This window comes from Hesperophylax consimilis, chromosome 20 (genome assembly GCF_061612785.1).
Source record: "Hesperophylax consimilis isolate HC1 chromosome 20, BYU_Hcon_1.0, whole genome shotgun sequence".
NCBI lineage: Eukaryota > Metazoa > Arthropoda > Insecta > Trichoptera > Limnephilidae > Hesperophylax > Hesperophylax consimilis.
The window spans coordinates 19092002-19116716 of NC_142855.1; the positions used below are offsets into that span (position 1 = coordinate 19092002).

Here is a 24715-nt window from a genome sequence, read left to right on the forward strand (position 1 = left end):
GCGTCCATAAATTTTTTTACTCCAAATGTGCTGAGGAATAGCTGGTTAAAGTTTGTCGGGTACTTGCCGATACACCCTGTATATATAATACATGCATATTTTATTTATAGAAAGTAGAGAAAAGTCTATGTTTATCTCCTAGGGATAACACCGGGTATACATCAGCTAGTTAGATATAAATGAAAAATTTTAAACACCATGTATATATCTATTTTTATTGCCAATAATTACAAAAATTCTAAAATCATGTACTGTTTTCTATTTCCTGCTTTTATTTCTTTTTACGATCTCATAATTTGGTCAATGCTAAATTTATTTTCGCTCTCGTGCTGCAAACATTCTATTTTTCTGACGCAAATTCGTTATCTTTTGTGTGACCCCAAAAGCCAAACAAACTGATAAATCTTTTGAATAAATATGATAGTTGAGGTCTACGCATCCCATTGTGCTTTCATATCAGAACTGCAGTGGAACTTACAATACCTTTTGTAAATTCAATGTTGAAAAATAAATCATAATGCGTTATTTTCTTCTAGAGATTGTATCCGTTGTGCTTGTGTTCACTTCTGTTCTAGGACAGTTGGAAGGTAAGAATTTTATAAATATATATGTTCACATATTATATAGGTACCTACTTCATATTATAAATAAAACAATATTTATAATTAATACAAAAGCGATGACACATAATTTAAAATTTAGAAATACATAATTCTTATATAATATATATTTTTCAGTATATTGTACACGGTATTCCAATAAGAGGTGTTATTTTGATATTCGATCGTAAAAGATCAATGATTTTGTTGCTCGTGTAGCACGTAGCGCCGTCTTGTTGAAAGTAAACATTGTCCAGATCAATACCATCCAATTCCGGCCATAAAAAATCATTAATCATCTCTCGATAGCGCAATCCATTCACCGTAACTGTTGCTCCAGCCTCATTTTCGAAAAAGTAAGGTCCAATGACTCCGCCGGACCATAAACCGCACCAAACAGTCACACGTTGAGGATAGAGAGGCTTTTCAACAATAACTCTTGGGTTTTCCGAGCCCCTGATACGACAATTTTGCTTGTTGACGAAGCCACCGAGGTGGAAATGGGCCTCATCACTCAAGATGTTTTGCATTTGTTTCACTCAAGTGAATTTTAATAATTTCAATGCGTTGTTGAAGCGTGTATCGTTCCATTTTTATTAATGGCGTAGTTTCTACTAGTCAAATGTCAAAAAATGATAGCTTCAAAAGTAACATCTACCGAAATAGCGGGCTGTTCAAAATAACACCTCTCATTGGAAAACCTGTATAAAAACAATAGAGTTAGGTTTGTTTAAAACCCGTAATTTTGACAAGTAAGTACAGTTTGTTAAATGAAGTTCGTTATGTTTATTTATCATTTGATTTGATATTCTCATAATTTTTACAAAAAATAATAATTTCTTGTTTTCCCGCATGTTTTGGCTAATACCACTCTTATATGGTCACCTTGGAAGTGACATAAAAACACATGACAAGCAGTGCGTTGGGCGGACTTTCGTCCACTTTTGACCTAACTAGGGTTGCCATATTCGGCCAGGGTCTCGTCGGGACGTTTCAGGATTAGAAGTGGGTCCTATGAGTACTTTTCGATACTGGGTACAATGAGTACAGGTACAAAAAAATCCCTCGGTGACAAAATACTCAAAAGTATTTAATACCGACCTGAGGATTGATTCAGAATAAGTCATTCTAATAATGAACTCGCATACATTCTGCCCCCCACATATTCCCCACAAATATTCTACTGGAGCATTCCATGGGGGGGGGAGTTGTTACAGAATTTCTGAAAAACATTATTCCCCACAACAAAATTTCAAAAAGGATACGCCCCACGAAATATTTTGAAATCCATGGGGGGGGGGGGTTGTTAGAGAATTTCTGTAAGCCATGATTCCCCACTAAAAAATTTCAAAATCGGTTATCCCCATCAAATTTTTAAAATCCGTGGGGGGGGGGGGTAGCTACGGAATTCCATTTCGAAAAAATTCCCCACATTTCGGTAAATGTCTCATCAAATACCCGTCAAAAATAATACCCGTCAAAAATAATACCCATCGAAAATACCTACCAAAAATACATACTAACAATACCCATCAAAAATACCTACTAAAAATACACATCAAAAATACCTATTAAAAATACTTGTCACAAATACCTGGTAAAAGTACCTATTAAAAATATTTAGTCCCGGTATAAAATACTCATAAGTATTTTGGAACCAGGTATTTTAGAGATCTGTCACAAGTACAAAGTATCGCATGGAAATACCCGGTACTTTTACTGGGTACGATAAATACGCCTCGCCTCTATTCAGGATGAGCAAATAAAAATTTTGTAATACTTAAACAATTTCTTTATTTTATAATAAGTAAGTAAATATGTTTGTTTTATAGGTTACTTTAATTGGTACTAGCAGAAGTACTTGGCTGGCCATACTTTTCAGAAGATTTCGCTTTTCTCAACAATTCTGGGTACCTTTTAACATAATTGTAGAACTCTGTACAAGTCATGTTATAATTGACTTGACACTGTAAAATCGACTCCACAGTCTCTGGGCTATGGGACGCACGGAAAATTAAAATTTGCATTGCGTAATTTCAATCGGGACATTTAAGGCTTTTGTCGGGACGTCGGGACAGATAGCTCAATAAAGGTGACAGTCCCGATATATCGGGACGGATGGCAACCCTAGACCTAACCCCTCAGGCATCTGGCATACTGTCAGAAGATCGGAGTATTTCGGCTTTGCAATAAAATCCAAATAGTTTGAAATTTTTTTTAATATGTGATTAGCTGATAAAATACGCATTATTTTTCTCTTATTCCGCTTCACTCTTAATACGCAATATTTCACTTTCAAATAAATGGATTTAGCTTTATTAATTCAAAACATGATTTATTATGTCGGGGGAGAAAAATACGCATTTTTAATTTTAATTTCGTTTATTGTCACTTACGCGATATGTCAATTAGTATGCGGCACCGTAATAGTCGCAGCCGACGGCGACTATGTTCATATCAAGAGTTGGATTATATTCATAATATCGTATTAGAATTAAATCACAAACCAGTCTATACAAACCTAGCGTAGCCCACAAACTACTTGAAAACTGGGATATAACTCTAAAGGGGACGCGAGCAGGCGTTATTAAAGGTTCCCCAACATTTATAGTAACTTTTAGTAATAATATAACTAAATTCAAGTATTAATTCAAAGTAAACATTCCATATTTACCGTGAAACGGAATTCGTAACCTTTACCAAATAACTAACTAACTAACTAACTAACCATCACGCCGTTTCCCCGCAGGGGTAGGCAGAGAGGACGGACCGCCAAACAACTCGGTCACACCACACACTCCTTGCCTCATTCACATTCATACATCGTCTCATACATACTAACTAGCCATCACGCCGTTTCCACGCAGGGGTAGGCAGAGAGGACGGACCGCCAAACAACTCGGTCACACCACACACTCCTTGCCTCATTCACATTCATACATCGTCTCATACATACTCTTCTATTATTCTGACTCTTGACATGGCCCGACTCGAGTATCTGATTCACTTGATCGTGCCATGTCTTCCTCGGGCGTCCCCGACTTCTGCTACCATTCGCATTTGCATCATATATCCTCCTTACACTCCTATCTTCGCTCATTCGCTCTACATGCCCAAACCATCTAAGCGTCCCTTTCTTAATCTTACTCATTACGCTTACATCCGCCTTGCACTCTTTGCGGATCTCCACATTCCTCACACGATCAAACATGGTTTTACCACACATACGCCTCAGGGATCTCATTTCAACAGCATTCAATCTACTTTCATCCTTTCTTTGCCAGTTCCATGCCTCACTTCCATACATCAGGGTAGGTACCAGCACTCCGTTGTGGACTGCTAACTTCGCTTCTTTGGACAATTTTTTGTTAGCGCCAACTGCGTTCAGTCCTCCATTAATGGAGTTACCTGCATTTACCCTTCTTTCAATATCTCTGTCAGCCTTCCCATCTCTCTAGAACATACTTCCTAAATACACAAACTCATTCACCTGCTCCAAGTATTCCTCATTCACAATTATATATATTGCCTTTACCAAATACGCTTTCAAATTTTATTATAAGAAATAACACATATTTTATATGCAAATATAAAAAGAAAGTAAAATGGCACATTTTACGTTTTCATTACTTAAAATATCTACTATGACACGAGGCCGACTTTTATTTGAAGTTTTTTTTTAATTAAATACAAACATTTCCGGGTTAAGAATAACCACCATGTGTCATGATGGATGGAATTTGAACGCACGACGCTTGGGTGTGTTAAAAGTTTCAACGGGAAATCAGTGGGTGAAATAATTCCAAATTCTTCAGAAATAATTTTAAATATTGCAACGGCATTTATGCCAGCCTTCCAAAATATCAAATTGCCAAACTTCAATCAGTGTTTAATGCAGCAGCACGGCTCATAACCGGGGTTTCAAAATATTTGCACATTTCAGAACACCTTCGTAACCTTCACTGGCTCAAGTGCCCTGAAAGAATCCAGTACAAACTGTGCTGGATGGTGTTTAAATCCATCAATGAAATGGCCCCACCCTACATCTCTGAACTATGCGTCTCTTAAACAGTCAACTCTTAGATCAGCAACATCATCAGCTGTAGGCAGACTGATGGAACCTAAGCGCAAGACAAATACTAAGTTTGGTGATCGCGCTTTCGGAGTATCTGGGCCGAAGGCTTGGAATAAACTTCCTCCGGAACTAAGATCCATAACAAGTCCAACAGAATAATTATATTAATAATTAAATACACCATTCCTTAGAGAAAGTCCAGTTATATCCAATTTTCCAATTATGTCCTAAATCCAGTATCTAAATTTCGCGTGACCTAACAGGTAAGTATTGTACTGTATATTATCTCCATATTAGTAAATTAGTTAGTAAATTGAAACTCACAGATGTAAAAGTTATATCCAACTTAATATTAATGTTGACAATTGTAAATTTTCCATTTAGATGTACATAATATAAGAAAAAATAAATAAACCAGTTTTAAAAGTGCAGATGGCATAGTAATAATATAAATAATAATTGGTAATACGTAATTTACACCCTTTATAAGACAACTTTTTTTAACGATACACCCTTAATGGTTTTATTTATGTTTTCTATATTCATTTTGATGAACAAAAGTCTTTGCTTAGTCTTTTACTTAGTCTAAAACTTTTGCTTAGTCTTTTTGAAATTTTCGATTTTCCAGCGGTCTTTTTTCTGACCGTTGTCCAATTAGGTAAAAAAAATAAAATGATTTAAAATTTTTGTTTTCATTACAAAAAGACAGGTTGGTAAGGAAAAATGTACTTTTATTTATTTGCGTTACAGGAGAATAACTGCTTTGATAATTTTATAGAGAAACTGACCAGTACACCATTATTGCAAATTTACTCCACATGTGCGAAATTCGGGGCGGTTGGTTCGATTCAAGACCTCTGTGCGTTACCTCAGAATGATTACAACCCATAAGGGCGATTATAACTTGTAAACATAAAGAAATATAGACCTTAATGTTGAAGGTCTCATAACTATCCGTTTTTAGCTTATGACCTATAAAGGATTAAATAAATCTGAAAAAAAAATTATCGCTCCTTCGCGATACTGTTAAACATTAATACGAAAACATCATTCAGGTATTTCTTATATAATGATAAATTTATATTAACCCTTTTGCTGCCCGAAAGTAAACACAAGATACATACTCCCACGCCAAGGATTTTTAGAATATTTTACATTGCCTCATTATTTATTATCCTCAGCACTTAGAGATTGTAAATTTTTACCAAAACAAAAAAAAAACTTGTTTACGTTACACTTTTAAAAAGTCTAAACAAGATATCTTTATGAATTGATGCATTATTTGACGAATAAAAACTATCTATGAAACATCAACAAACTTCGACCCGCCGCCATTATCAAATCAGTAATCTCACCAACACATACAGACATACTATAGTAATATCAGTATTCACGTCTCCGAAGTGGGACCTCTGCAACGGCTCACCATTAAATTTCTCACGATACAATTGTGATAATATTATTGTTTTAAACTTAATTATTTATTAAACTTTTATTTACAGTTTCTTATCGTATTATTTATGTTAATAGTTTTTATTCGAATGGTAGACTTTAAAACAAGAATGAATACACAATGCCACATTACACTGGGAACACATATCGAGCCATTTTTCTGCGACTTTGTTTAAGCTTTGTATTCGCACAAACATGGCAGGCTCTGTATGGCTTGGATTGTTTTGATGTTTACAACCTCTTTTGAAAGCAGACGTAATGGTGTGTCATGATGAGACGAATGAGGAGTTGAGTAGAGTTGAGTTTTTTGTGGTGTTTTGCGATTACTTGTCTTATCACACATAACTGATAATCGGGGAAGCTCATACCTGAATTTTGTATGGTGTTGTGTACAATAAAAGAATTTAACAGATATAAAATCGAGACAATATTCTCTTATTTGGTCATCAAACAAGTCGCGTCGAGCCATGATGGAGGGTTACACAAAAAAAAATTAGGAAAAAAGACAAATTAACACAATAATTAGTTTCTAAACACAGATAATTAAAATAAAATGTATATTATTACTTTTTCACTCGAAAGGCGGATATAACAACTTATTTCATTTAAAAAAACAAAACATGTTGATTACCACAAAACTTATTTGCACTAAAAATATGACCACTTAATAAAAACAATTTGTTAAAATAATAACGTTAGAACCACGATTCGTTGCAGATTCTAAGTATTCGCGAACCGTCGAGATAAGAAAGAACCACGTGATACACTAACACAACTACGCGCGCGCGGGGAATTCAAACACTGAGAGGGGAAATATTGTAGTCTCCAGTTTGACGAGGTCTTTCATAATATAAACAAAATCATTTGTCACATCTGTGTAGAGATGTCGCTAGATAAAGGTTAAAATTATTTTTTAAGCCTGAGTTTTGCGCCATCTATACAGAAAGTTCCGAGATATCGCAAGATGAAATTAAAATCACGTATGATTGCGCGTGGCAGCGAGGGCCCGGAATCTTCAATCAAACATAGATGCGCACGGCAGCCTCCGGGTTAAATATTACGCTCGATTTGGTGTTTTATGGAGCTTTATATTTATATAAATAAAAATTTATATAAAGATAAAGTGCAAGTAAGAAAAATACACTTTATGGATAAGATACAAAAATTCTAATATGTTGTTTATTAGTTTGGTCACTGAGCGGTGGCGGTAAACATTGATTAAACTATTATTATTTAGCTCCTGATTGGCGTGTTTTAAAATAATTATTACCAGACTTTGGAACATTATAGAGAGCAGTCTGTCTTACGCGCGGGTAAACGATAAGTAATAAGAATCGTTAAATCCATGGCGTCCAGTCTGCCATTTGCTATTTTGAAAAGAAAAATTAAATCAGTCATTGTACGCCTTGATGATAAGTCGGTCAAGTTCAAGTAAGTCCTTAAAAGGTGTACTTTATTATCTTCGACTAGAATTCCTAGTTTATAATTAATAAATCTTAGAAATTTATGCTGCACTCTCTTGGTTTTCAGTTAGTGAATCTTGTACAATGGAGCCCAGATTATATACTCTAGATTGCTTCTCACCAACCCAGTGAATAGTAATTTAAATGAATTTAACTAAAATCTTTCACCGTCCTCAAAATAAACCCCAAACATTTCATTGCCTTGTTTGGTATTTGGTTTATATGAGGAACAAAAGATAATATACTATCAAAAATAATTCCAAGGTAATTGATTTGCTCTATTCTTTTTAGCATACTGTTATTAATGGTATATTGATGCATGGTAGGATTTTTGATACGGGCAAAAGTTAACATTTGGCATTTGTAAATATTTAGGAATAGTTCATTACTTTTGCACCACTTCTGTAATCTCGCAAGATCTAATTGTAAAACATAACAGTCATTGAGATGAGATATATTTTTGTAAATTTTAAGATCATCAGCAAATAGGAGTATCATAACTCCATCGTAAACGGGAGTTATGTCGTTGATATACAAGGAATACAATATTGGTCCCAAATGAGACCCCTGTGGAACGCCGGTGAAGACTTCAATCCGGTATGAAAAGTGTCAATCGAGTTTAATAGACATTGTTCTTTTGTGCAGATTTTGTGCTTTCAAACCATCTCAAAATATTCCCCGTTATTCCACAGGTTCTTATTTTATGTGAGACTTTACAAAACCTTATTAAAGTCGGTGTACACTACGTCTGTTTGATATAATATAATGTCGAATATAGAGGGTCCGCGATGACCTTTTACAAAACGACCTATAATCCAAAATCAACACTGAGCTAGTATAGAATTTTTGACTATTTTCTTTAATACCTTTAACGTACCTATATTATTTTTATATGTTCACTAATCATATTATAATGTAACGGATCTTTAAAAATAAATTCCTTTATCCAAAGGATGTTCTGGTGTTCACCGGCACCTATTCTAGTTTTGCGCATTTGTTGTGAACTTATGTCATTAACAATGCCTGTAATTTTTGTATATTCAACTGCCTTACTGTCATAATTTTACTTTCACTATATAATAGCTGTGAACTATATCTCACTCATTTTCCATGAGTGATATTTTATTTTCCAAATATATACATAATATCATTTTTCATTACAATTACATTATTTTACTAACGTTTTAAGGTTTTGCCATACGTAGTAATGCAAAATCATGTGTTTTTGGTTTGAAAATTTGGTCGCCTAGAAATGTTTCAGATTCTTTAATTAAATACTGCGAGTAGAATACATCTTGGCCTTTGAAATAATCGAGTATTTTTTAGATAAGTCTTTTTATAAGCCCAGAAAAAAATAATGTATAAGGCCTTTGAAAACTGCTTTAAAGTTCAAAATCTCCTACTTACGAACCCATGTTCGGTTATGATTTTATTGTATAGTGTGGAAAATTACGTTATTTATAAAATGATCGAAAAAAAAAAATTATGCCTGAACATCCACAAAATAAAATAAAAGGCACTTTTTGGCCATGTTTTTTTCTTACATAAATCAAAACAGGCGGATGGTGTTAAGCGGGAATTTAAACCTTATCGCCATCTACGTAAGGGTTGCTATTGATAGCGGCTCAATTTAAAATACTACACGACTTAGTGCATCGCCTTAAGTACTTCAATTTATATCATATTTACCAAAAATTTAATAAAATTTAATATTTAATTAAATCATTTTAATATTATTAAATTTAATTACAGTAATGATGTATTGCCCATCTCACTAGATCTGAAACGCCTGTGTTAAGATGGCAGTTTACAGAGTGGTTCAAGTAGGAATTATTTTATATTTTTACTTTCTCACTGCAATAAACTTACTACAACAATGCACATATCATTATATTAATTACGTATAAAAAAAACTACAATAATGTACTGTACACTCCTCTTCCAACCACAAGCTAACGTTTCCAAGAGGAAGATTAGTATTCAAATCTCATAATTCGAACTTACCTTATTTCTTTAATAAAAATAAAAACAATATAAAAAAATGCCATCACAGTACATCATACGATTTACTTTTTCATTGAGGTCAGTCTGGGGTTCTGTATATTGCTAAGATATAAAAATACATCTCTCTGACAATAACAACATTCCAAGCACATTTAAAAATATATTATTTTCAAGAACATGAAAGGTCACCCGTATAGAAAAACTTGGCGGGATGTCAATAATTGGGTATATTTATTCAGTATTTTCGAATATTGGTGTTCATTACTAGTCAGTGTTTAGTCTGAATTAGTTCGCCGTATAAAATTAATATTTTTTCCTTTAAAAAATTGAAAAATGCAGTGTTTTCCAGAAATTCTTTTTATGCTGCTCATGCTAATGTGGAATGAACGTCAAACGAAAGGTTAGAATTTTAAAACTATATATTTGATTTAAAACTGATCCAATTGACCGGTGTCTTCATCCCATATAACCGTTGGGACATCGTGAATTTTGACGGTATAGTGAAATTTATGCACTTTTTATAATTGAAAATACCCTTTAAGGATTATGTGATTCAAATGCTTTTTTTTAATGCAACTGACTTGGACATAGCCGTGAGTCAAACTTAACTGTATATGAATTTATTTAAATTTTGATAGTTTTTTGGTTGATTTCGAAGGCTCGTATCGTTAATATTGATTATTTTATATATAATTCATATTTTGGCCTTTATTAAATTTATTATTTTCTACATTTACATATGATTTATTTATATTTCATACTTTATGAATTACTCACGGTCTCGAAAATAAAGATTTTTTTAAAGTATAAATATGTTTTTAAACTGAATAGTGATAATAATATTTGGCTTATTTATTTAGCGCCGTTTTCATGAAAAATCACCTCAAGGGTGCTGTACAAATATATGTATTTAATAATAAATATAAACTGGCTTACAACTAAGATTCATAATAACTAATGACGTACGACAAAGGCTTATAATTACTGACTTAAAACTAGTAACTTACATCTAAGACTTCTAGTGACTTACGACTTAGGCTTAATGACGTTATATATTTACATCTGTGAAATACATTTTGTCCATGTGGGTGTCCACCAGGAAAGCAATAAACTTTATTTTAAGACTTCACAGACCTGTGTTGTGAATGTGGATAACTATTACTTACTATATTCGAATTCGGATTCTTATATAATAATAATAAAAACGTTTATTTGACAATAATGTTTTACATGTTTGCATATAGTTTGTACACAAACATTTAGATGATTATATTGCCAAAAGAGCAACTGCTCAGCTGTACATTCCGGATTTCTCCGGGAATGTAGCTGGTTTTCAGCAGTGCCTTTAACCCTTGAGACGTTGTTGATTTGCACGGATCGAACCTTCTACAAGCTTCCATTTTTTCAAAGACAATAACAAGCACTATTTCGTTCTCTTTCTAACATAAAAGAAATAATTAATTTTTAGATGAGAGGAAGAGAGATAGATGCATTTTAATAATGTGCGGTCGTTCTGGGACAAATATGGTCTTAGGAGAGTATAATGCGCGCACGGCATTTGGGACTGTTTGGGTCTTAGAAGGTCCCAAGGGTTAATATAATGTCTTATAAATCGTTTAATTTAAATAAAACATTTTTAATTAATAATAATAATAATTCAATTTTTCAATTAAATAATTAATAATTTAAATAAAACATCAAAATTCAAACTAATTCAATAAATCAAATTTAAAAAAATACAAATTTCTTTAAAATAAAATAAAATATAAATTCAGGATTAAATTTACATAAAATACACAGATAAAATAAAATAAAAAAAAGTAGGTGTCCCTTTCATTTTAAATTCGATCAATGATGATGTTGTGCGGTTGACTGTGCTGTCAGCAACCATTCGCTGCAGAGCTTCTTAAAGCACTGCAACGATGTTGTTGTTCCAATAGGCAGTGGTATTTTATTCCAAAGTTTTGACGATGAGTAACTAAACAGTTTTATGTTTGGGGAGAACAAGTAAATGGTCTCTTTGGCGTGTACTATGTGCATGAGAGTCACGGGACCACTGCAGTCTGTCAGACAGATAGGAAGGAACCTTTGAATTCATCAAGTTGAACAGTTGACACATTTGATGTAACTTCCTTCTCTTCGACATATTCAGTATTCGATGCCGATAGAGGTAAGGCGAGATATGCTCGCGTCTCGGGACATTATAGCAATATCGGACACATGCATTTTGGACTCGTTGTACTTGTTTTTTATGTATTCGACAGACTTGTAAGTCCTCTTTATTATATTTAAAATCTACAGCATTTGACGGACTTGTATATCCTATCCCTTTATAATCTACAGCATTCAACAGACTTGTATGTCCTATCTCTTCATACATACATTCAATCTACAGCATTCAACAGTCTTGTATGTCCTATCTCTTTATACATAAATTCAATCTACAGCATTTTACAATCTTGTAGGTCCTATTTCTTTATACATAAATTCAATCAACAGCATTTGACACCCTTGTATGTCATATCTCTTTACACATAAATTCAATCTACAGCATTCGACAGTCTTGTATGTCCTATCTATTCATATATAAATTCAATCTACAGCATTCGACAGTCTTGTATGTCCTATCTATTCATATATAAATTCAATCTACAGCATTCGACAGTCTTGTATGTCCTATCTATTCATATATAAATTCAATCTACAGCATTCGACAGTCTTGTATGTCCTATCTATTCATATATAAATTCAATCTACAGCATTCGACAGTCTTGTATGTCCTATCTATTCATATATAAATTCAATCTACAGCATTCGACAGTCTTGTATGTCCTATCTATTCATATATAAATTCAATCTACAGCATTCGACAGTCTTGTATGTCCTATCTATTCATATATAAATTCAATCTACAGCATTCGACAGTCTTGTATGTCCTATCTATTCATATATAAATTCAATCTACAGCATTCGACAGTCTTGTATGTCCTATCTATTCATATATAAATTCAATCTACAGCATTCGACAGTCTTGTATGTCCTATCTATTCATATATAAATTCAATCTACAGCATTCTTGTATGTCATTACTAAAATTAATTAGTCAGCTACTAAAATTAATTGGTCAGCTACTAAAATTAATTATTTTCCATTTTCGGAAACTGAAATACTTACTTTTCATTATTGTCTTTTTCACAAAGTGTTTTTATGCATATTTTTATACGAAACGAAGGGCGTATTTGAATTTTCACCTGCGCTTGTATTTTCTACGTATTTCCGTACACAGTGTATAAGGGTGTACTACTCCCTCACATTTTACACTTGTGTATAATACATTTACCGTATTTATTTTTCGTCTTTACGGATTGCACGCCAAAGGATCACAAAAGTAAACAAACGCCAAGGACCACTACTCTAGCCGGCCTAAGTTAGCAGGTCATTTAGTTGTGGAACAGAAAAACTATATTTGTTTACTTTTATTTTTCCAATTTTTCGTTTATTTAGCCGGAGATAGATATATAAATACATTCCTCGATTTTCCCACTATCGTGCTGTGTATAAACAATTAAACATATTGCTGGAAAATAACATTTATGTTCGACGTAAAGGGACATCATTCCATTGCGGTACTTTTACGTTAATTTAAAGTTTTCACCTTTAATAGATTACTAAAAGTCGGAATTATTACTATACTATGTTATGATTATTGTCTAGAATAATAATAGAAGATAATAATGTGGATTCTTCAATGTATCACTTAATAATTGCAAAAGACTGTTGCTGGGGCGGCAAGCAGTTCAGTTATGTACAAAAAATGAATAAAACAGCATTCCAATTTATAATGTTTTCTGTGTATTTCAAATGCGCTATATACATCTTATTTTCAAATTTTCCGTTAAAATAAATACTGTTTTAGAAACTAGATAAAATTATATTTCCGGTGTATGCATTAAAAATAAACATAACTTTTCTAAATAATACATTTTTAATATCAAATGTGAAAAATGTTAGTATGTAGTAACCAGAGATGTGCTTTATTTCAAATAAATCCATTTCAAATGGAAATGCAAAATGGAAAATACCCATTATTTATTACCCATATATTTTAAATGCTTTTCTAAAAACCATTTTGCATTTTAAATGCTTTTCTCAATGCATTTTCCATTTTAAATGCTATTTTCCAACATTCTTCCTACTACTCCACTTTTTTTCATAATCCCCAAATATCAGTCAGTCCTCAACCTCGCTATGAGAGATAGTATACATTTGTCAAGTTGCTTCCTGGTAGGAGTCCTGGCAATTGAGTGATACCATTACAAAAAATACTGATTCAATTACTGAATATGGGGCCACGACGCTGTAATATTAAATGTTAGATAGCTGTGTCTATGTTTTTACGTTGGCAAATAAGTCCGGCGCAAATTTTTTGTGGTTTCATAATCTGTAGTCGTGGTGTTTTTGGATTTACCATCATGTAATATGTTTGTTCTACATTGATGTCTATTATTAAATGACAAAATTTTTTAAAAATTCTATAATTATTTTAATTGTTTGACCTGAGAAACCATTTTGAAAATAGATATTTTCATTTTGCAATTGAAATGCTTTTCTAAAAACCATTTTGCATTTTGCATTTTCAAATGGAAAAGTTTTGACCCATTTCCATTTTGCATTTCAAATGGTTTTGGGTACCCATTTTGCACATCTCTGGTAACCACCCAAGTAGATGTTCTCTCTCCCTTTTATGAACGAAATAAAAGTGAAGGTACAGTTTTCTTTCAAATTCCCCAAACAAAATCTGGTTAGCGTTTTTGACAACATTTTTCACGTTTGATAATAAAATTGTATTATTTAGAAATAGTAATGTTTATTTTAAATGCATACCTACACCTGAAACATAATTTTATCTAGTATCTAAAAAAGTACTTTTTTTACTGAAAATTAAAAAATAAGATGTGTATAGAGCATTTAAAATACACAAAAAACATTAAAACTTGTAGGTATACTGTTTTATTCAATTTTTTATTCATAACTGAACTGCCTGCCGCCCCAGCAACAATCTTTTGCATTTATTAAGTGATACATTGAAGAATCCACATTATCTCACCTATAAATACATTGTAACTCTGTTATTGATAAGGTTCAGGGTGAACCGAAAACGATTGGTTTGATATAATGAAAATATATATAATAAAGTGGTGTTAAACAAAGTTATTTTATACTATTTATTATAATGATGTATATCCACAAAGTGTTTGCTACATGTGAAAGTCAATTTATTTCTGGTTATCATTACTTAAATGATTTATTGTTATTTTAGAATCTTCTTCTTTAACATTTTCGATAAAATTAATTCTGTGTTTTTCTATAGTATTCTTATTTTCTATACTTTTAAATTCAGTATTTTTTTTATTGAGTCTTCACTTTGAATAAGTCTGAAGTATTTTATCGTGTCTGATCCAACCAAAAAATCATATTTCAAATTGTGTTCATCAATAATGAACGCATCAACATTTTTCTCCAATTCTAAAATTTTTATCTTTAAATTTGTCAAACCACTTGTCTTTTTAACACCAAATCGTTACTTAATCTGCTTCATTCAAATTGTTTCATTTTCCTATTAGTTTCAATAACTTGGAATTCATTAGAGAAACGTTTGAACCCGAATCATAAATTCCATATATTTCTAATTTACCATTAAGTAGTAGTTTGACTTTTATTAATGGTGTTGCTATTCGTTATTTTGTCATTTTCATTTAAGAAAGTCTATCACTAAATTGTTTACATGGTTAATTATATTTCTATTAAATTTTTCATCCTCCAGCATAAGTTTTCAGGGTGGTAACGAGTGACCTTATTCATCTTTTCACAAATTTTACATGTATTTTTTTCATTTTTATTAGTCTCTGCATTTCCAAATTTTCTCTTAGCTAAGAAGTTTTTTTTGTTGACCATTTGTTTATACTTGCTTATATCACTAAACAAATCCATAGTCTCTTGTAATCCTTCTCTGTCGAACTTGTTTGTTGACCATGTGTTCATACCGGTTTACTTCACTGAACAAATCCACAGTATCTTCTTTATCGATCTTGTTAAGTATGAATTCTGGTAGTCCGAAAGCAATAATATCTATCAAAGTACCGTTGTCGATTGATCTTCTCATATCCAATAGAAGTTTTTCTTTTCTCATAACATAACCCAACAGAGAACCACCTTTGTATGTAAACAAAGGGGCATATGTGCCATAGGTCCTCTCTAGTCCCAGTTGCATTGCAAACACATTAGTAGTAGAAAGAGAACTTTTTCTTCTTTTCTTAATACGAATTTCATTGTTCACTGTTTGTTCATTTACATTCCTGTACATTTTATTTTATGTTTTTTCACAACTCTTAACAATTTCTCCTTTATATTTTTTATTCTATTAAATATACTTGTATATGTAATGTTCGGGTAGTGTAGGATATACCAACCTCCCCACATTGCTGTAAAAATAATTATTTTATTTAATAATGTTGTATTCTAATTGAGTTTTTTTTTTGTTTCAGTGGAAGCGGCAAAATTTCCCGTTTCCATGTAAGTTCTTAATCAATGTATAATTAAAGAATGAAATAAACTTTAAAAATCATATTTTTTATAAACCAAAAAGCAAGGAAAATGATCATTTTATATATATATATATATCTGAAAAAAGACGCCAATTCACAATGCGAGTTGCCATAGGAAACAGGGATTCCCTGTAAGTGGAACCGACTCTCTCATTCTACACGGTTTATGTAATGAGTAATGACATTCACAAAACCCACAACCATTCGTTAGCTAGTGTCATACCATTGGGAAACCCACAACTATTCCATGTGCCGAGTTTCAGCTATATCGTATGTCGGGAAGTGGGTTGATTTTCGTTTCAAAGATTTGTATCCATTCACTGTCGAAAACAAAATATAAATTCAAATAGATATATTTAAAAATACAAATTTATAATTTCTGGTAATTTGTGGCAGTCATGCTTAAATCGTGCTAACGGCATGTGGAATTTATAATTTTTATTATGAGTTTTTTCAATATTTTTCCAAATTTACGAACAAAATGTTTATTTTCCAAAAATATATGGCTTTAGCAATTTAAGACACACAAATTTAATCTTACTTTCCGAAAATGAATTACCAAATCAGAATTCGTTGATGTGGATTTAGGGGTAGAACAGGGTGGAAATGCACCACCTCTCCATCTAAATAATTAATGAAATACATGAACAGGTTCCAAAGTAGTATTTAACTGACTAAAATAAGAAATAAATAAAACTGTCCAATATTCTATAAAACATAAACATGGTAAATTTATTTATTTATTTATTTCATTTTATTAACGCCTAGAAGGCTTTTACATATACATATTATGGGTTTTGTTGTTCAGTAGCATTATAAAATATTTTAATTACATAGCATAATAAATTGAGTATGAGCTTACATAACAATGTGTAGGGTTATTGTTATGGTGTTGTTATTTTGTAAACATAAGCAAGCAAAGTTTACTGTACAAAGTACGTCGGTTGAATATTTTACAGAACATAGGTTAAAAAATTTTTTTAAAATATTTAAAATATTTAAAAATTCAATCATAGTTGTGGGACGGGACAAAAACACACGTTCAAACTTTAGCGAAAATGTCCCAATACAAAGTGATCCCCAATAGTAATAATAATACAGCAAAGAACATCGCTTTGTTGACATCGCTGTTAAATCGGACAAAATTATGGCCTATGATTAACTTTTCCAGCAACCACCGCTTCCCCTTGTTATGGTCTATAGAGGCACGAATAATTTTTCTAACAACCACCGCTTCCCTCGATATTTCAATTTTAAATATACCTGCAAATGGGTATTACTGCTTTCTTACAGTTTCGTGGCACGACCGTTTGATATTTGTCAAATCAACCAGATTGTTAACAAAGTCCGCGATCTCCGTCTTACAACGATCGTATTACGTTTCTATACCCAGGGGTCGGATTGTTTAAAAATCTCTCAACTACGGCCGGTATACGCAGTATGCATGCACGTGATTATGAGTAACGTTTTCTACTAACCCGTTACCATCCCCTATATTATCTATTATGAGTAAGATGGATAAGGGTTGTAGGGAAGTGGTGTAAATAGTATATCTATAGATAAATCACATCACAATGTTTAAGATGAATGATGTAACTATGGTCTAAGAATTTGTGGTTTAGAGATGAGATGTTTACGTGAGATTGGTTTTCCTTTACAATTTTCAACTTCAATCTCATGATTGTCAGTTTGATAACCTTTTATTTGCCGTTCTGAATGAAGAATTGAAAACAATTTTTAAGTTTTTGGCCATCCGATTAAGAACTTGTAGTTTTTAGTCACCTCACGTGTATCACATCTTCTGTGTCAATGCTTGTTGTAACTAATTACTTTATCTGACTAAAGCATGGTTGTGTAACCGGTTAACGTATTTCATTTGATATTATTTTATGAGAGATTTGGACAGTAATACCATATTTTATTTTACACAGCTCCGGTTGTACTCTGCCGCCCATTCCTCGATACGGAAATTACTCCATTCCAAACTACAATAAGACCATTGTACCGGGAGATTTGATAGAAGCATTCACCATTCTGACTTACTCGTGTAGAGGCTCAAGACATCTCAGTTCCAGCAGAAATTACTCCGTGTGCGAAGGAAATAACAAGTGGTCAGCTCGTCCAGGATGCTACAGTAAGAAGTGTCTGCATGTGATTTCTATTTCTATTGGTATCCTCTAATCCACTGACTGTAGCGGGTCTAACAGCCAATTGCCTTCCCTACTCAATAGTTAATCCGGAAGCCGATAGAATTGTTGCCTGAAAGAGGGGACAACTTAATATTTTTTTTTTGTTTTTATGCAAAAACAGTACAAAAACCAATACATTGCAAAAGCGGTAAACAAATTATGGAAGAAAATTTTATACATAAGTATACAGTTAAAACATATGCAAAAGCGGTAAACAAAATATGGAAAAAAATTTATACATAAGTATACAGTTAGAACAAATACAATATTTCGCGCTTAAAGTCGTTGTAGGACATATGGAAAATATCGAAGTTAGCTGGAAGGGAGTTAATTAACCTAGTGAGTCTTCCCAGGGGCATCACCATTGGTAAGTCAGTTCTGGACCTGGGAAGAATTAAAAGCCTGTGTTGGCGGCCTCTCGTAAAATTATCCGGGGCATAAAGTCCTATTTTCGACAGAATGTCTGGAACTGATAGTAAACCATGCAGAAGCTTGTAAGCCATCAACAATAATGCGACGTCCCGTTTAGAACTAAGGCTGCAGATATTCAGCATTCCCGAGATAAATGCTGTTGAAAACAGCCATGGGTAAAAACCAAACTCTCTCATATAGAGGTATCGTAAAATTTTTTTTTGTATTTTCTCGACCATTAGTACATAGACAGTGTCCTCTGGCCCCCATACCTGAGATCCACTCTCGAGAATGCTACGCACTAAGCTAAAGTAAAGCAGCCTAATGATTGCAAGGTTTGTCAGTTCCTTTGAATTGTGTATGACAAAACCTAACATTCTTGTAGCTGATTTACAGATCTTTTCAATGTGAGCGTGAAATGTTAAGCGAGCGTCATACACAATTCCTAAGTCCTTATAAGTCACCGTATGCTTCAGTGATGTATCTTTCATTTTGTAATTAAAATATACGATCTTTTGTGACCTCGTAAAACACATAACTGAGCATTTTTGGAAGTTGAAACCGAGTTTGCTGTCAATACTCCAGTCAATAATTGCATTTATATCTTCCTGGAGCTTTTTACAGTCTTCTAATGATCTTATTCTTAAGAACAGTTTAATATCATCTGCAAAAAGTAAAAAACGGACGAATTTGATTTTTCCCCGAATATTATTTATAAAAATTAGAAACAATAAGGGTCCTAAATTGGAACCCTGCGGCACACCAGAGTTTGTAGGATACGCGTTAGAGTTAAAACCACCTTAGGAAACGAATTGTTCCCTTTCTTTTAAATAGTTAGCAAAGAGTTTTATTAAGTTTTCGGAAAAACCAATTTCTTCAAGCCTACTTAACAGCACTAAGTGATCAACCTTATCGAAAGCTTTCGCAAAGTCATGGTATGACGTGTCAACTTGCTCATTATTATCGAGCGCTCTCGCCACATAATCAGTATATGCCATCAAGTTTGTAGTGGTTGATCGGCCACGTCGAAATCCGTGTTGTTGTTCGATCAAGAATGGTTCAACCTTGGCATATACATATTTATGGATAATTATTTCAAATAACTTGGCAGGTGCGGAAAGAATTGCTATAGGACGGTAATTGGTTGCCTGACACTTGTCACCATCTTTATGTAGAGGGGTAACTTTTGACAGCTTCCACAGTTTAGGAGAAATTCCGTTTTTAATCGTAAGATTAAATATATGTAGAAGTGGATTAGACAGTGGTTCAGAACAACCCTTAATGACGAAGGGTGGAATGAAATCCGGGCCAAACGATGTTTTTGGTTTCAATTTTCTTGTTGCTAAACTGAAATCCATGTTATTAACGTTTTCTATAGATATGTTTTGGGCTTTTGTCAATCCAATCTGTCCTGGTACGTAAGAATCAAAATCAGCTTTTTCTGGATTATAGACAGATTGGAAATACTTTGCAAAAGCTTCCGGTACGTCAGTTCCTTTGTAAGTACAATCATTCAGAACAATATGATTTAAGAGGCCTCTGTCATTTTTCTTGTCAGAAACATATTTCCAAAATGACTTTGGATCGTGTTTAACATTATTCTCTACCTCTAAAATATATTTTTTGTGGGCTATTGAAATGCCACGTTTAATTTTTGTACGATAAAATTTGAATAACTCGTGTTCACTATCCAAACCTGATCGTTTCCACCGTCGATGGTATACAAGCTTCGTCTTTATGTCCCCGATAATCTCACGCAAAAACTATCTAGGATAGTTTTCATTTCGCGGCGCTTTTTTTCTTAGAAAACATTTGTCAAAATACGCGTATAGGGTATCGTAGAAGTACTTAACTGCTTCATCAACATCGGAGATCTCCAAGATAGCCAGCCAATTGTGGTCACGCGATTGGCTGTACAGCTTCTCAAAGTCTCCTTTACGGAAATTCCAACCACGAAAGTTATTTTCTGAATGTAAACAACGACTTTTCAACGGTCTGTCATGATCAAGACTAATTTCTGACACAAGTGTCGGGTGATAATTATCTTCTTGAACAAGGCAGAAATCGGATTTTTTTGTAAACATACTAAAGTTACTTAATACTAGATCCAGAGTACGATTACATGAGTTAAGTACTGTATTAAACTGCTTCAATTGAAAAAGTTCCATAACATATAAAAGTTCCGTGTTCACTGCACGTGGATTTTGTGAAGAATTGATATTAAAATCACCAATCACTAAAATTTTGGATAATCGACAAGGTAAGTTAAGTTACTAATTAAAGTTTCGAAAAAAGTCGTGTAAACATGCGTTTTTGAACTGGGTGGGATATAAACAGAACAAATAAATAAACATGAGCCTTGAATTGTGACTTTGACCCATAAATTTTCATCTCCCGTTTCCAGATGGGAAAGTCGTTCGGCTCGCATGTTTTCTTCATTTAGTAAAGCGAGCAGTAGTCCACCACCTCGTGTTTGTTGAGTGCTTCTGTCTTTTCGGAAAACTGTGTATCTGCTGTCAAAAATTTGCGCGTTAAATATCGAATCGTTTAGCCAAGACTCCGTAATCACGATGAATTTATGTTCTTGGTTAAGAAAATTTTCTAGAAATTGATTCATCTTTGACCTGAGTCCTCGCACGTTCTGGTATAGTAGCAGTCATTTTGATTCGGTCGGCTTTTTCGCGTTTTCTTGACCTGAAATGCGTTTATTATAATATCTAAAATGACGGACAACCACACCTCGGGGCCATAGTTTTTCTTTTAGTAGTAAATCTATGTTCTGCTCGTTAACTCCGATTTTAAAAGTGGAGTATTCTTTCGAGAAAGCCATGAATTTTTCGGCATTGCAGTTTAAATCCGCATTCGTTTTGATGTGGGCAATCACTTCCTCCTTAGTTGTGCCAGGATCTAGTCGCGAAACTATTAAAAATCTCTGTTTCGGTATTACCTTAATAGCGCTCGTGTCGTTGGTTCCCGTGACGAGAACTTTGTTTTTATTCCTCAGTGCTGAACTGTAGGACAGGGGCGGGCGGGTGGGCGGGTGGGTGTGCGGGGCTTGCTCTTCGCCCGTAGTGTTGTCGCTGGTTGGTCCGGCGCCGGCGGGAGCCCTAGCCGGCTCGTGGGCAGGCACGGGGCCGGGGGGAACGGGGGCCGAAACATTTATTTCAACAGACATTGTTATGCCTTATTTATTGTTGGTCTCATTAATGATTACATTTCCAGAAAGCTGCACTCTGTACTCTTCCTACACACTGGATTACTTGTGCTACTCTTCCAAGGTAACCAGCATCCATTGCCGAAGGAACATGCTCACTGGTTCTTCTGTTCACTTCACCTGTAAAACAGGACACGTTCTTTCTCCACTACAGAAACTGGGCAATATGAAATGCCGGATAGATGGCAGGTGGAACATCCCACTACCCAACTGTATACCAGGTGACTCGTTCAAACCATTATTCTGCTAGCTATAATTATTGTATGTTCGAATTCTATGGGAATGAGCGCTTGAGTTCTGATGGTTGGGGTGTGACTGTGGATCCCGTACGATACTGAGAGTGAGGGTGTGACTGTGGATTCCGTGCGATACTACGTTAGCTTGCGTGCACAGTGCATAAATGTCAATTCCTACTTCAGTAAAGAGTAAAGGTATATCTTATCACATTGCAAACAATTTAATCTTGACAAATGTTTATGACACTCGATATTTTGTTAAATCGTACGCTAATAATACCCAAAAATTCAGAAACAAATAGTATTAAAAACCTAATTTTAATGATTCGCGGCTTAACGGAACGCTTCTTATGTAGGTGAACATAATATGACTATTATCTACCTCCAGCATGGAGTTTATTTTATGCGTGAAGCTGGGAAAATATCACAACGGTTTGTCGAATTGTGAATATGTTGAACTTTCTGCCTGGAACATGGGTCTTATGATGTTAGAGTTGGAAGTTAGAGCCAACCGAAGTAATTTACTATTACCGAGAGCCGGCAATATATTAATTCATTTTAAAGTAGTCAACCTGCCAATAAGGCTATATAAATATCTCATGTCGCACTTGAAACGAGCACAGAAGATGTCAGGTAATTTAGCGAAAATAAAGGTTTAAACACGAATAATATTGCAATCATAAAACCTTTTAAAGAAACCCCATTTAGGACATTTAAGGTAATGATCCAACAAAGCGACATTTAAACTGTAATGAACCCCGATTTTTGGCCCCAAGGCAATGTATTCAAAAGTTTCAGAGAAGTTGCCGAGTGAACTACGAAAGAAACAAAACAAAATGAATTATCTAAACATCACTTCGATCAATGGCCGATCTGTAAAAAGAGTTGATTGAGATCTCGGCGAAACTCACCCTGAATTCACGAGTTATGGTATGAGGACGACCATATGGTGGACTAGCTATAATAAGAAGGAAATCATTCAAGACAGTAATGATCGACTGTGATACTCCCAGAATAATAGCGATCGATATCACACTAGAACTGGAAAAAACTCATCTGAAAAAGTGAACTCAGTACAGAGGACTCACAAAAGCTGGATGCTTTACAAATACAGCCATATACACTGATATACAACATAAAACAGACAATCGAATACTACAAAGCCAGAAAAAGCCATGTTTCCTAGATTTATACAAAGCTTTTGGCAGGGTTAATCATAATAAGTTGTGGAAAAAACTGACCAAACAACAAGTACCACAGCAAATTATCAATATATTGAGTACATGGTACATCCATCCATGGAATGATAGCCTATCAGAATCAGCTAAACTAAAGTGCGGGGTTAGACAAGGAGGCTCATTTCCCCAGAGATGTTCAACGTGTATATAGATGAGTTTAGTAAATCGTTGAATAAAACAAGACACGGATGCTTTAATGACGGGGTATGTACGAACAATATTAGTTGTGCTAACAACATGATCATACTAGCCCCGTTGGGAAGAGCAATGAGGAAACTCCTGGCCATATGCGAAACACACATTCATAGTCACGGGCTATTGTGCGTCAATGAAGGTACACACATGGCGTCATGAAAACACTCCGAGTACAGTATTGGTGATGCAGCGTCTCACAGATGGGGGACAGGGAAGGGTGCATGGGTACACATAGTAGCCGGGACGAGTGAGGGCTACCGGAGATCGGAAAACACTCTTGTCCAGGCCGTCGCCCAGTGGCAAGGCGCGCCCCTACACAATAGAAGGAGAATTTCCCCTAAACCACCACCAAGTGCTACGTGTTTACCATTTCATTTTATTTTTATTATTGTGTCATTTATTTAGATGTATGCTTTTACAATTCACACAGTAGCAAAGCAGCCTGAAGGCTGGTATAGTTATTACTGCGTTACAAGGATACAGAAGCTATCCCGGATTGGATATTGGATGCGGGAAGGTTTGCCAGACATTGAAGGCTTGCTTGCATAACTGTAGCTGAGCTGTACTTTCAGTTCCTGCACGTGTATCCTGCTCATGTTATCCAGCCTATGTATGCCACAGGAGTCACTCAATCACTTAATTCCAACTGTTTTTGTATTTACTACTTGTAGATTGTGGGAAAGAGAAGCCAGTCGCGACCCCTCTCATCGTCAGGACCGCTGTAGCCAAGAGGGACACTGTACCTTGGAATGTCGCGGTGTTCAAGAAAAAGGGTGATACATTCGAACAAATATGCGGAGGAACCATAATCAGCTCTCATGTCGTCATTAGTTGTAAGATACAAAACAGTATTGAAAGTAAACGCAATATGCAAATTATGAGAATTTTTTTATTGAAGATTCAGATCCAGCACGACACAATAATATGCAATCTGCAATACCCATATTACAAGAGGTGTAGGCATGGCATTACAATAAATAATATGCAATCTGCAGTACCCGTATTACAAGAGATGAAGGGCATATCAATAAATA

At 34.2% G+C, this 24715-nt stretch overlaps 1 protein-coding gene across 2 annotated transcripts in view; it reads left to right on the plus strand.

Moving 5' to 3' along the window:
* The first annotated feature begins 345 nt into the window (after window positions 1-345).
* The window catches only part of LOC149414261 (modular serine protease-like), a 47682-nt gene continuing 23312 nt past the window's right edge, over window positions 346-24715 (plus strand). The window contains exons 1-5 of one of the 2 annotated variants that reach the window (XM_089644278.1): window positions 346-587; window positions 16139-16166; window positions 18130-18332; window positions 22021-22233; window positions 24353-24514. In XM_089644278.1, coding sequence (XP_089500404.1) covers window positions 518-587; window positions 16139-16166; window positions 18130-18332; window positions 22021-22233; window positions 24353-24514 — 676 coding nt within the window. In that variant the 5' untranslated portion in view covers window positions 346-517. Of the gene's footprint in view, window positions 588-9872; window positions 9994-16138; window positions 16167-18129; window positions 18333-22020; window positions 22234-24352; window positions 24515-24715 lie in introns of those variants that run through there. The other variant, XM_089644279.1, reaches the window with a different exon arrangement.